The sequence below is a fragment of the Cornus florida genome, unplaced genomic scaffold (assembly GCF_030987335.1).
Source record: "Cornus florida cultivar Cherokee Brave unplaced genomic scaffold, ASM3098733v1 CherokeeBrave_3.0.0_Hap2_Chr02, whole genome shotgun sequence".
In the NCBI taxonomy this organism is placed as follows: Eukaryota; Viridiplantae; Streptophyta; class Magnoliopsida; order Cornales; family Cornaceae; genus Cornus; species Cornus florida.
Genome location: NW_026775572.1, coordinates 13,447,752 through 13,461,667, shown reverse-complemented (window position 1 = coordinate 13,461,667; position 13,916 = coordinate 13,447,752). Strand labels below are relative to the sequence as shown.

At 33.6% G+C, this 13,916-nt stretch overlaps 1 protein-coding gene across 1 annotated transcript; it reads right to left on the bottom strand.

Moving 5' to 3' along the window:
- Positions 1-9,245: 9,245 nt before the first annotated feature.
- On the bottom strand, positions 9,246-13,624 carry LOC132293725 (glucan endo-1,3-beta-glucosidase 8-like). Its single transcript, XM_059791321.1, has 2 exons — positions 12,383-13,624; positions 9,246-10,473 (listed from the first exon to the last, which is right to left on the bottom strand). The coding sequence occupies exons 1-2, from the start codon at positions 12,715-12,717 to the stop codon at positions 9,357-9,359; spliced, it is 1,452 nt and encodes a 483-aa protein (XP_059647304.1). The 5' UTR covers positions 12,718-13,624; the 3' UTR covers positions 9,246-9,356.
- Between the last annotated feature and the right edge of the window lie 292 nt (positions 13,625-13,916).

Genomic DNA, 13,916 nt, shown 5'->3' with positions numbered 1-13,916 from the left:
TCTCTCTTGTATCTCCACCTCCCAAACATGCTGCTGTGAATTTGACATTATTAACCATTTCTTTTATTTGGGGAATTTTTTATTTTGTGTTGCAGTTAGGGTTAGGTATGCTTACGGTGGATGGTGGATTTTCATAATTTAATTTGGTTTGATTGTCTAAAACTTTCTATTCTTCTTTTGATTAAACTACTGCACATTACATATGCTATAAAATTATATTTTTCTTTATTAACAATTATTAAGGATAAGGATATTTCTTTGTACAAAATTTTTGACAGAAATTTTTTTTTTTTTTTGTTTCATAATTACTAAATCATTCCATATTCATATTGTAAAAAATAATAATAATAAAATTTTGACTACAACTTGTTACTTTAATTAAAAAAAATATATAAAAGTGTGTCCTTTTAAGAATTTTACCTTCTTATTATAAGGTTTTTTATTTTATTTAAAACGGCCAACTGAACACCAAATGATGCCGCGAGTTATCACAGGTCAGGGATAGTGGCCAATCCTTCCCTCGTGTCGGGACTTGTGTTATTGTTGTTACATTTTTAGATATGGGGTCGTTAGTACGCGAGCGTTAGGGACAGAAAATAGATTAGAATAGAGAAAGATAGTTCTGGCCTATTAGATGGAGAGGCACGCAATGCGCTGTCCTAATATTATAAACAAATAATAATATTAGTTGTTTTTAATTTTAGATTAAAATAAAAATCTCTTATATTACTTCGTGCATATCAAAAAGCAACTGAACGGGATTGAATATGTGTATATGTGTATGTGTGTATATATATATATATATATATATGGGAGAAATGATAGATATAGCCGTCCTCTAAAAGTGTTCTCTCCCCGTTGTACAATTCTTGCAAAAAATAGTCATATATTGTACTCTACTTTTACTTTTAAGAAAAAAAATCTGTGTTTTTTTTTTTTTTTAAGTTGGGCCTATAAATAATTGGGTATTTTGATTGAATTATGGGTTCCCATTCTGGAGGCATGGCACGTGGCTGTTGTTATCTTCTCGTGAAGATAGAGAGACCAGTTTTAAGATTCTCTGCCATTTCTTCTTTTCCACATGATAGTAGTATCGTCCTTTTCATAATTTCGTCTCTTTTTATTTGTTTATTAGAAGTTTGATTTATACCTAAAATGTCCTCTCACATAATAACAACTCTCATCTTACCATTAGATTTTCTCCTACTTAAATTTCAACCAATATTGATTAATAAATGAGCTTGAAATTTAGTTACATTATATTCTCAAGTTTATCCCTATTAACTACCACAATAAGCACAAGATTGTGTGTGTTTTGATCGTTGCTATTCAGTGGTGATGGAAATAAAAATGAGCATATTAACTATTGTATGTTTTTTAATTACGGTCACTTTTCTTTTTTTTTTCATCCTTCTGCATGTAAATTGTAAAAAATTATTAGTTGAGATTGAATTTTTTCTTTTTTGTAATATATTAATACATTATTATGAAACCATTTTCTTAGTAAAAAATCTAAATTAAATTAGTTCACTAAATATCTATAATTTAAGACCATCTAATTGTTGTGAAAATTGCATGTCACAACAATTAGAATTTTTCCTTTTGATATTCTAAATTGATTCTTCCTTGCCGCCATCAATAAATCATATACGGAGTACTTCATAAACAAGGGAGGAATTTTGTTGTTACTTTGTGAGCAAATAAATAAACAATCTTTTAATCTTTTAAAGTAGCCTTTCTTAAAAAGAAATAATCTTTTAAAATCTTGATTTACATAAAACAAATAAAAATAAATGAGAGATTGCCTTCCAATAAACATAAATATTATTGTGTAAAATTGTCTGATTGCATGAAATTATAATTTTAGAATTAGAACTTGTGGAATTGGAAAATAGCATCCGCTCTTAAATTTCATTACTTTTAATTTAAAATTTTTAATTTCATCCAATTAAACATGGACTAACTTTATTTAACATTTAAAAAATACTTTGGATCAAATATGCGTCATTTTATTCCTTCTTTGGCTCTTTCAATTTCCCTCGAAATGTCAACCTTTAGAATTTAAATTCATCAAAATTCAAAGAGATACAGAGAATCGACTTTTGAGGCAGGTTGGTGGTTGTTATTAAAGTGTTTAGAATATACTACTTGATAAAACTTGGTGATGGGTCCCTCCTTAAATATACTCGTAATGCACAAAGTTGAAATTGGGGTCCATAAACTTCAACATTTCCCTCCAAAACGTAATTTTGACTGCTCCAAGTATATAAAATAAATCAGGTCTGCCGACACATCTTGCACGAGTTTAAGTCTTCCTCAATTTTAATTTTTTTTGGGAAAGTATAACTTTGATGGTTAGAGAGCGTGAAAATTAACATATTATGATTCAAATGGTGTATATTTTTATAAGGGTAAATTACAATGACCTCCCCTGATGTTTGGATTATATACAAGTAGATCTGAGGTTTGCCATTTTGTTGCAAAGATCCCCCAATGTCAGATTTTGCAGTAAATTTACTTATCTACCCTTATTATTATATTATTAAAAATTTAAAATATTTAGAAATGACAAATCACCATTTTGCCCACTCTCTATCCCCTTATCTCAGACCGCTTCCGCTGCTCAAATTCTCGTCGACGCTGATGATTGTGCGATGAATGGGATAGACGGAATCGGTGGTGAACTGCGGCCGTGAGCTTGCGGATTGGAAGAAGCTCGGCTATGAGCTTGAGGATTGGGAGAAGCTCGGCTGTGGAGAGAAGTGTGATATGGTCGGCGAACCTGGCGGGTGGTGCAGTGGCGGTGACGGACCGGCGAGGATGAAGATGGGCTCGGCTGCGTCGGCTCAGATGTTTCGGCTGTAATTGATGGCGGGCGGTGGTAAAAAATCCACGACGAGCAAGGATCTAGGCACGGTGATGGCTGCCGTGACTGGTTCGGAAGCTCAGCGGCGGTGACGGACTACCCTTCAACCACCACTTACCATCGCCACCTCCAACACGCCGACCCGTTTTTACCACCAACCACCATCGCCGCCACCACCGAATCTGAGACCCATGTCACTGCCACCCCCACCACTTTTTCCATCCGATCTTAATCGAACCAATGAATAATACAATCAAACCACGATTAAACCCAATTTGCCGGAATCGCGACTGATTCATAGTCTCGTCGCCAGAATTGCGACGGATTCGCAGTCCTCACCGCTGTTTTATTCCCGCTGCTAGTCGCCATCGCATACCACACCGCCTTCTCCCATCCAGACTCGGTCTCCGAGGCCGCCGCCTCCCGCGTCTGCAACAACTGCAGATTAAAAAAAACCCAGAAAGTAACAGTGAATAAAATAAAATTAAAAATAAAATTTTAGAAATATATATAGACAGAGAGAATCATGAATCTATATATCTATCTGACTTTGGGATTTAAGAACAAACAGAACTCCGGCGTCGAGCTCTTTGGTAGAGCTAACGGCACCATTTTCTTTATTTCTCGGGAACAGTACATCTTCAGAGTTGGGAGCAAGAGTAGTTTCCATCCCCATATGTGTGTGTGAGAGAGAGAGACAGAGAGACAGAGAGAGGTTTATGAACAATAACAGATCTATTTCTGGGTTTAAGGAAAATACGAAAGTGGTGAAGGTGGGCTGGAGAGAGACGATGGTGAGTCGGTTTAAGGGTAGTTTGGTCCATTTAACATGAATTTTATTTTCATTTGTTTATATTACCAGTGTAATAGCATCTTTTTACGTTGTTGGTGGGTATTTTAGTCCCTTCAAACAATTTTTTTGATAAAAAATATTATTTATTGTACAAAAGGGAGGTCATTGCAAAATAGTGAAAATTTCAGAGAGTTATATTGCAACAAAATGACAAATCTCAGGTTTAGTTGCAATTAATTCAAACCTCAAGAGAGATCATTGTAATTTGCCCTTTTTATAAACATGATAATACATACGAAGTATACAATTAAATTTGTATTGTAAATGTTTTTTTATTTATTTTAATAAAATAAAAAATAAAAATAATATAAGAATAAAATAAAAAAATAATTTTGTAAAACATTAGACAAAAAATAAACCGTGGTTGATACGTATAAAATATATTTTATAATACATTATTCGCACTTGCACAGATTATTATTGTACTACAAAAAATACAGTTGTGACACAATTTTTGTCATATCAACATTTTTAAATAACCACGTAGGATTTTGATCATCAAAGTGCGCCACAGTTGTGTGCTTTTGCTTCAATAATAATAATATTTAATTTTTGGAGCCTATAGAATTGCAGTTTGTGTAGAAAAAAAATTGAATTTCTACTTTCTTTTTTTTTTTACTCCTAGTGGGTCCACAATGATGTGACGGTACTATTTTTGTATGTTGAATGTAAGAAGGTTAAATTGTTAATATTAAAAAAAATAATACATTGATTTTTTAAATGAGACACTTATTTTGAGACGATTAAAAATATAAAAGTTTAATACTTTTTTCTGAGACGAAGAGAGTATTTTTCTGGGCCCCGCAAGAACACGCAGGCCTACTCGCCAATAACCGTGATCTATTTCGCAATGGACACAAGTCTAGATTGGAGCGAGTTGGATTGCAGAAAAATGAAGTTAGGCTCGCGAAAACCTATTTTAGCGAGTCCAATGGAACCGTTCTAAGCAAAGTGTAGAAAATTAAAAGAGCACACAAAAATAAATTCTAAAATATTTGGGCACAAATTTCCATGCTCAAAGTAATAATAATAAAAAATTATACCTAATTGACAAATTTATAAGAGCTCTGGAAATTTCCTTTTACCTTTAAAGCTTGAAATTAGGGGTGACAATATTTGACACGAGACGCTAACATGATTCGAATATAACACGAAATAAGTGAGTTTTATATTTTGCTTAGTGGTGTTCGTGTTGTAATTGAGTCAACCCAAATTAACAAGAAAATTAAATATGTCGTGTTCATGTATAACCTGTCAATCCGTTTATAACCCGTTTAATTAAACGTGTCACAAACATGTCGTGTTTGTATTAAAAAAAACCCGTACGTTTAGCTTAACATGTTGAATAAAAGTGTCGTGTTCGTATCTGAATCGTGTTGTTTTATGCCATGCCAAGTCTTGGCCTATTTATTAAACGAGTTATGCGTGTCATATTACTCGTGTAATAATTTCTTGATACGAATAATAATCATATCGTGTTCCTATTAACCCATATAACATAATACACATCCTTTGAAACAACACGAACACGATAAACCAACTAGGACCGGCTTGAGCGTTAGGCGACTTAAGCGGTCACCGGCTAAGGCCCGAGCCAATAAAAAGGCCCCAAAAAATTAAAATTTTCTTAAATTAAGTTATACTGTAATTATTTCCTAATATTATTAAATACAAAAATTTTATATTAGGCCCCAAAGATTTATATCCTAAAATAATTTATTTTTTTTCTTTTTTCTTTCTCCCCCCTTGTTCTGATTTTATATTAGTTCTCAAATATCATATCCTAAAATAATTATTTTTTTCTCTTTTCGCTTTTCTCTTTCCTCTCTTATTCCGATTTTATATTAGGCCTCAAATATTTATATCTTAAAATAACTTCTTCTTTTTCTTTTTTTTTTTCCTTTTCTCTCTCCTTCTTCATTTTGTTGAACTCTAACTTATAATCTAAATTTAATATTGGGCCTCAAAGATTTACATCCTTATATAATTTTTTTCTTCTTTTTTACTGGTTATTCACGTTAACCAATATATAAATTTAATATTAACCAATATATAAATTTAATATTGGGCCCAAAATTTCCCCTTCTTTCTCTCTTTTATTCACGTTTTTACACTAGTACTAAAATATTAAATATGTATTTAACGTGTGTTCTTTGGAGAAGTGGCGAAAACTTTCTATATTCTTTTTTCAACAAGTTTTCTCCTCTCCTCTCATTACAAGTGGCAAAAACTTTCTATATTCTTTTTTTCAACCAGTTCTCATCTCTTCTCGTTACAAGTTTACAATTGTTTTTCTTCTCCACTATATACTCATTATATAATCTCAATATGAATACACTTTTATTGTATTGAAAATTTTATAAGAGTATTGAATTTGAGTTTTCTATATCAGGTTCTATGGGTTTTTTTTTATTTAATTATTTTTTAATTTTATTAAAGTTTGTTATTATAAATTTGTGTATATATATTTTATATATTTGTATATTTTGTTTGTGAATTGTTATTATTTTTATTTATATTATTGACAAGGGTATTTATTATTATTTTTTTGCTTAAATCCCAAATTAATTAGGGCAGTCAACACAACTTGCCACCCCTGTTCAAACTTCTGAACCAGGAAACTTATAAAGCTGGATTAAGATTCATGTCAATTTCTTTAGGAGAAAATGAAAAACTCACATGAGAATTTGTAATCCATGTTAATGCATAACTGCAACATTAAGTGGTATGACAATGATAGTTGAACACTTTAATGAGGTCATATTATTGTGGGATGAGATCCATCACAAAAGTATTGGAGCATATCATATGGCTTCGGTGTGCTGTTGGGTCCGTGGGTGCATACATCTATAATTGTTCTGTCTGCTTAGTGATAAAGGGTCCCACCAGACTCTTTCATCCAACTTTAATTTGAAAGTTGGAAACACATTCCCATTCACACATACGTCTAAAGTCCCATCACAAATTCTCCATTTACCACCATCCTTGTTTATTTTCAATGTCATACATTGAAAGAAGTTTTCCATCCAACTATGAAATACACGGATATAATATAATACGAATATAATAATATAATAAATTTTTAAAAAATAGAATACGAACTTATAAAATAATTATAATATATATATATATATATATAATTATATATTTAAAATATAATTACTAGAACCTTGTAAACTTATTTTCTTAATAACAAACAGATATATATAAATACAAAATTACAAATAAAACAACAACAAATAATATGACCAATTTCAATAATTTCTTCTTTTTTATAAGAAAAAACATAGACAAGACAAAACAAAAATAAATGAAAAATAAAGTTTATCCAAATTCCAAACGAAAATGTGCAGAAGAGATATAGTTATAATGGGCTAAATATGTACACAAATAAACATATATACTTTCAGTTTTTCACAAAGTCTTGTTTACATAACTTTAAAAAAATAAAAATAAATGTCTTATTCATGTACTGAGATAATTGAATAAGAGGAGAGACTGAGAGAGGAAGTGATAGAGAATAAATTTACTCTGTAGTACTTTGTTGTCTGTAGTTGTTTTTTTATTTTTTCAAAATTTTACTTTTAAACTTCTAAAATTAGAAAATTACATTAGGTACCTTATTTATCTTTAAAAAAAAATTACAAAATATACCCTGCCGTGTCCCCCGCATGTCCGAGCAGTGTCCATCCCGTAACCAAGCTGTATCCAATAAAAAATAATTTCTGGACACTTCACAGAAGTGACAGACACGTGTCCATGTTCGAAAAGTGTCCGACACTGGTACAGGACCCTGGGAGAAGTGTCCGTGCTTCATAGCAATCTAGTAATTAAGGAATGTCGTTAACTATGATATGCTTCTTTGTCATTATTTCTATATGTATTGTTATAATTAAGGGTTAAAATTACAGAAACCCTTTGCATTTTAAAAATTATATAAAATTTTAAAAAAATTTCAACAAAAAAAAATTATCAAGTTGTCTCCTATATCAGCGACCGCCTTGTTAACTTGTTTGCGAAATCACAAAATTGACCTTATTTAATGTTAAATTAAAATACTAAAATTTATTATTTTAAAATTACAAAAATAATAAAGGATCATTAAATAATGTTAAATTACAAAATTATAATTTAATGTTAAATTATAAAATTGACATTGCTGTTTTAAAATTACAAAATCATAAACTCTTTAATTTAATATTAAAAAGAAAGGTCAATTTTGTCATTTCACAACCAAGTTAACGAATCGTGTATGAGTGCAACTTGATAACTTTTTTTTTTAGTTTAAGGATTTTTATTTTATTTATTTATTTATTTTTAATTCCATGGAGGGTTTTATGCATAGATTGACTGGACAAAAATGGGCCAAAACCCAAACCCATGTTTGAATTTTTGAGAAACATTTGTGAGAACTTTGGTTGAAATGATGTTAGTCCAAATAAAATGATAAAAGTCTCGATCGATTTTAATAGCCGATGTCGAGATAAACTTTTTCCTTTTAGTTGCCCGAAATGTGAAGTAAAATATAATGGCATCAAAGTGAAGCGACATTGTAAAATGGTATAGTAGTCATTTTAAAGTTGAAATGCATCTGCAGATGGGCCTTGTCCAAATTTATGCAAACTAAAATTGGCCCATCTAATTGGGTAGATTGAGCCCAATCTGGAGCACACCAACTCATAATCCAGTTTTGTAGGTCATGACCAACTTGTTCAAGAACACCATACACTGTACTATTACTAGGAAGGCTGGGAATGGGATTTGCATACATATGGTCGGTATAGAATTGTATGAATTTATACAACACTCATTCAATGGCTTGAGTTCCTTCACATGCTTGTAGGGGAAAAATGTAAGCCAAAAAGGCATAATGTCAGAGCGAGAGCAGGAAAATCTATCACACACAGAACGGGAGTGGAAGCGGGAGCGAGAGTAAATTTGAAACCGGGAGCGCGAAAGCTGCAAAATCTAAGTCATATAGAGTGGGAACAAGAGCGAAAGTATGCGCGGAACGTGAGAGGGAACGAGAGCGAAAGCATGTGCGGAGCGTGAGAGAAAGAGCGGGAACGCGCTCGGTGAGAGGGAACGAGAGCGAAAGCATGTGCGGAGCGTGAGAGAGAGAGCGGGAACGCGCTCGGAGCGTGAAAGCGGCATCCAATGAGAAGAATTGTGTAACTCAGGTTCTAAGTCTAAGCTTGACTAACCAATATATATGTTTAGCAACTGATCAAGAAAATGCAAAATTGAAGTATAACACGGTCGGGAGCCCCAATTATCTACAGTATAGCACGAGTTTTGTATTGCATGAGACCACTCACAATGTAGTAGTATCGGAGACTCAAGGCCCCACCCAAGAAAGAGCCAATATTGTTCTCTCAAGAATAACAAAGCATAATTTAGGCCCCCTCCAAATCGTTCTATTATTAATTCTCTCCGACATTCAAAGAAAACAAATTTCAAAAAATACAGCAACCAAAAGTAAACCATTTTGATAGAATGGGAGCGCCATAAATTTGAGAGGAGGGATTATGATTCAGTGAGATTTTATTAAAAAACTATGTGAGGAAAAAATGACCCACAATATTCTCTCAACAAACAAGAAACTAAAATAAACATAAAAATTGTGACCTGAGGTATCTACAGAAAGAAGCTTAAAGCGACGGACAAAAGTGCCAAAGCCACCGGTGAGAGCCGTAGAGGAGAAGAAGAGGTGGAGAAAGCTGTCTGAATGGTAAAATTGCAATTCCCTTGTGATATGTTCTGTTCAGTCACCATGGCCAGACCTTCGAATTCACAACTCATGTCCTTTTGATTCTGGACTTGGAAGTACATGTTAAACGCATACGAAGCATTTCCATTAGCATCCAAGCTGTTGCAAGAAGATCCATAACCGAGTGCCGTGCAATCAGCAAATGTGCAAGCATAGTTGATATTGTCTGCAAGTTTACTCAAATCCTTGGCATTTGGATTAAATGTGCACCATTTCGTCGGAAGATATTCCACATTCTGTGCAGGAACAAGATACTTGTTGTTTTGAAGCTGACCTGAAAAATCAGTAGAGAAAGGGAATTTGGGTTGCCCATCATACCTAAAGATTCCCCAGTGGCGCTCAAAACTTCCAGGAGCAACGCTCTTGGCATCCTCATCAATAAGACCAAACAAGTAGACTTCTATGTATCCAGACCGAAGAGGGGTCCCTTTATTGGCTGCAAGTCTTGTCAAAAGCCCATTATAGAACCTAAAAGCAAAATTTGAATTGGCATTCTTGTCACCATCCGTTGGCCACCCCACCTCCCCTACTAAAATGGTCATGTCGCCAAACCCTGCTGCTTTCAAGGCCGAAACCAAGGTATCAAAGTTGGCATCAAAGACATTGGTGTATTGAATCCCATTATCCACAATGGGGTTGGGTGCCCCATCAAAAAAGGCATAGTCCAAAGGGAAGTTGTCATTGCCATAGAGACTTAGAAAAGGGTATATATTTACAGTAAAAGGGGCCTTGTTCTGGTTCAAAAACTGGACAATCTCAGTCATGAGTCCATTGATATCTGACCTGAACCTTCCAGCAGACGGGACAGGATTGTCTTCTGGAGAATTGTAGACATCAGCATTTAAGGGCACGGTTGCCTTTATGGAGTCCCCAAGTCCAGCATCATTGAGGGCATTTTGGATGTTCTGAAGGGCTGGGAAGGTGAGGTTCAAGAATGAGTTGTTGTAGGACTTGAGAAAAGGTTCATTCCCAACTGCTACATATCTGTGCAAAGACAAATTGAAAATAATAAGAACAACATAATTACGAGATAACACTAGCAAACTTATGCTAAATATAACCTGAATAGCACAAAGCAAGGAACAAATTATTGTTGAACAGTGAACTTAAATTCCTCAACCGGTTTGCTTCAGAATAAACCTAACTTTCAACATGTCTAACATGGCTCATACAGATTACGAGATACCACTGGCAAACTTATGCTAAATAAAACCCGAATAGCACAAAGCAAGGAACAAATTATTGTTGAACAGTGAACTTAAATTCCTCAACCGGTTTGCTTCAGAATAAACCTAACTTTCAACAAACAAGGCTCATACAGATTCTTTACTATCAGGATTGATAACTTACAGCACAAAATGGTAATTCTATGCTTGGAATGACTTTCCTTCCCATTAGTCTAGGTTAAAATCATTGTCAAGAAAGGCCTTAATTAACATGACTATCCAAGTTGTATTCTTCCACAGTAATCACGAAAACTTCTCTACGAAAAGAATTCACATTCTTAACTTAAGCAGAATACAGAACCAACTTCACCAATAATATAATTGTGGCCTACCCTCGGCACATTATAACAGACTTAGGATTTGAGCTCCAACCACAAGTTATAGATCATAGGGAAAGGAATCGCCAAACAGTAACCCCACAGCAAAAGAAAAGGAATGAAGGTAATTCCATCCTAAAATTCACCTTTCTCCCAATCCATATCACATCAGATACTAGATAAAAAAGGTTGCCCCTCCCTAACTAGGAATTTCTCTGAAGTGGAAGCCATCAACTCAACAATGACTGCAATTCCAATGTTGAGCACACCGAGCTCTGTTGGAGTAAAACAACCATGTAATACACAAAGTTTCAACACAACCATGTAATAAACAAAGTTTCAACACTCACTAGATTTCTTTTAATGCTTCATTCATCAGATTTAATGTTATAAAACATTTTCCAACCTAAATTGATGTAGTGAAATATTAAAAGAAAATAACTTAATAACTCCGTTTCATTGCTAAGCATATAAAAGAAAATAAAAAAAACTTTTGCAAGTATATATAGAAGAAAGAAGAGAACTCTCAATCCTTTAACAGGTTGGAGCCTCGGAGGCCTAGTTGCGGTTGTAAGATATACATTATCTCATAGTATCTCCTTACAAAGTCATGGAATTTAATAAGTGAATATTTGTAAGAAGGGCTAGAAGAGGTAATATCATGCACCTTAAAGTATCAAACAAAATAAAACGAATTTTATTTTAAAATGAAAATGAAACCTCAGATAATTAAAAGGGATCAATTGAGATGAAGCAGACTAAAAGACAACAAGCCCATTTTCTGAAATTCTTCGGAATGGCCCATATTTGAAGGCATGGCATTGAATGCACATTGGGAGGTATAAAGCACAGTTAAGTCAATCAATAAGCAACTCCCACCTCCTTACCCAGATCCATATATATTGCATTTATGTCAATATTAAATACCAAAAGTGACACAAAAGACTCGTCAAAGCCGTTGATGTCCGGTGGCATTAATTCAAAATTGATGCATATGCATAAAGATATAAAATTAGGATAATAACTATACTTTCTCTGATCTAAAGCAATGTAATTCTCTGAACTTCAAATGCACATAATCAATTTTTTTATGCAGGTATACAGCAGATAACAATTATTTATTTACAAACACCTTGATAATTCAATACGAAATTCTTACTTGATTGTAATTCTATACTGAGATAAAGAATTAGGAAGAAAACTAAAGAAGTGTAATTCTCTGAATTTCAAATGCACATTCTCAATTTTTATGCAGGTATACTAATATAACAAATAACAATTACTATTAATTACAAAGAGATTAAAAAAAATCAATATGAAAATCTATAATCGAAGGAGGAGAGAGTTTACTTGATTGTAACACCACCCTTGAAATTGTATCGTGTGACATTGCTCCGCACCCACTTCTTAGCTCGATCATAGTTGGTCATGGCAGCGAGCTGATCATTCGGAATAGCAACCATAACCTCAATACCACTTCCAGACAGAGCACTCATGGTGGACTCATCAGCATCAAACAGCTTCACCTTAGAAATCCCATTGTCTTTCAACATCTGAACCACAGTTTCAGGAGGTAACTTGTGGCTTGCCATAGTTCCCCAGTTCACACCAAGACCCTCAACAACAGACACAAACCCAAAAATCCCCAGAAACAATAAATTTGTGGAAAACCACATTTTTGACATGTTCTGATGAAACCCAACAAGAAAATCAAATCCCCAATGTAGTTTGCAAGAGAAAAATCAAATATTTCTATGATAGATCGGAAAAGATTTTCCAAGAAAATAATGGGCTTTTCTAGGAAAAAGAGATAGGGAATGGTTTATTCTTATTTTGGCTCAAGTATATGTATTTTCCAGCCAAAATATATATATATATATTTTAGGAAGGCAACGGTTTTTGAAGGTGGGTTTGGGGTATAAGCGAAAAACGAGCGACTTTTTCCCGAGAAAACAGAGATCGTGATGGAAAAAATATGTGAACTTACTGGGATGAAAATCCCAATAAATATAAGTATGTGTGTGTATATATATATATCCTGAAAGCGAATCTGTATATAAAGGGTGTATCAAAAGGTTTAAACTTTATACCTATAGACGGACGGAATCGACAAAAGTTAACGTTATTCTCTGTGAGAGAGAGAGAGAGGAGAATAAGCGGTACTGGTATAAGATTACAAGAGAACAAGATGATTCCCCAGAAAAGTAACCACAAAACAACAATTTCTCTAAACAAAACCAAATATAAAAGGATGTGAATAGAGAGATTCAGAAAAGAAAAAAAAAAGATGTCAATAGAGAGATTTAGAAAGATGGATTATGGAAAAAAGAGTCGGAATACTAGAAAGATTGGTTGAATTTGGTAACTAAATTGTGTTTCTATAATTTGAAGAAGAAAAAAACAAAACAGAAAAAGAAAGTTTGAAAGAAACTGGGTCTCACCGAAACGGTGAAATGTTACGATGATTAAGACAAAAGAAACTGGTTGTCACTGAATAATCTATTGAAAGATTTTAGAAACTGGGGGAGCGTAACGGCTATATCTGACAACTGAGTAAACAAGTTGTAAGTACTTTTGCCCAATAAATATACGATCAATGGGATTGGGATGTAATATTATATAAAAGTGTGTGGTATATCTACTGCAAGTAACTGACACCCCTCGTTTATCATCCGATGAGAAGGGTAGTAGTGTCATTTTGACCGACGTACTAGATATTATTATGGGTTTTGGCCGACATATTTATTTTATTTTATGTTTTTTGTCCTGGGTTTTGAGTTTTGACCGACATATCAGATTTTTTCCCGGTATGGGTTACTGCAGTTGGAAGCGAGTCATGAGTCACACGACTAACGAGCAGCGTGGTAGTCGGTGGCGGAAAGAT

Bases quoted from the DNA above. Each gene is read 5' to 3' on its own strand.
- LOC132293725 (XM_059791321.1), bottom strand. From the start codon at position 12,717: ATGTCAAAAATGTGGTTTTCCACAAATTTATTGTTTCTGGGGATTTTT. The intron at 10,474-12,382 runs GTAAACTCTCTC...GTCTTTGCACAG, and splicing joins AAGGGTGGTGTTACAATCAA to ATATGTAGCAGTTGGGAATG.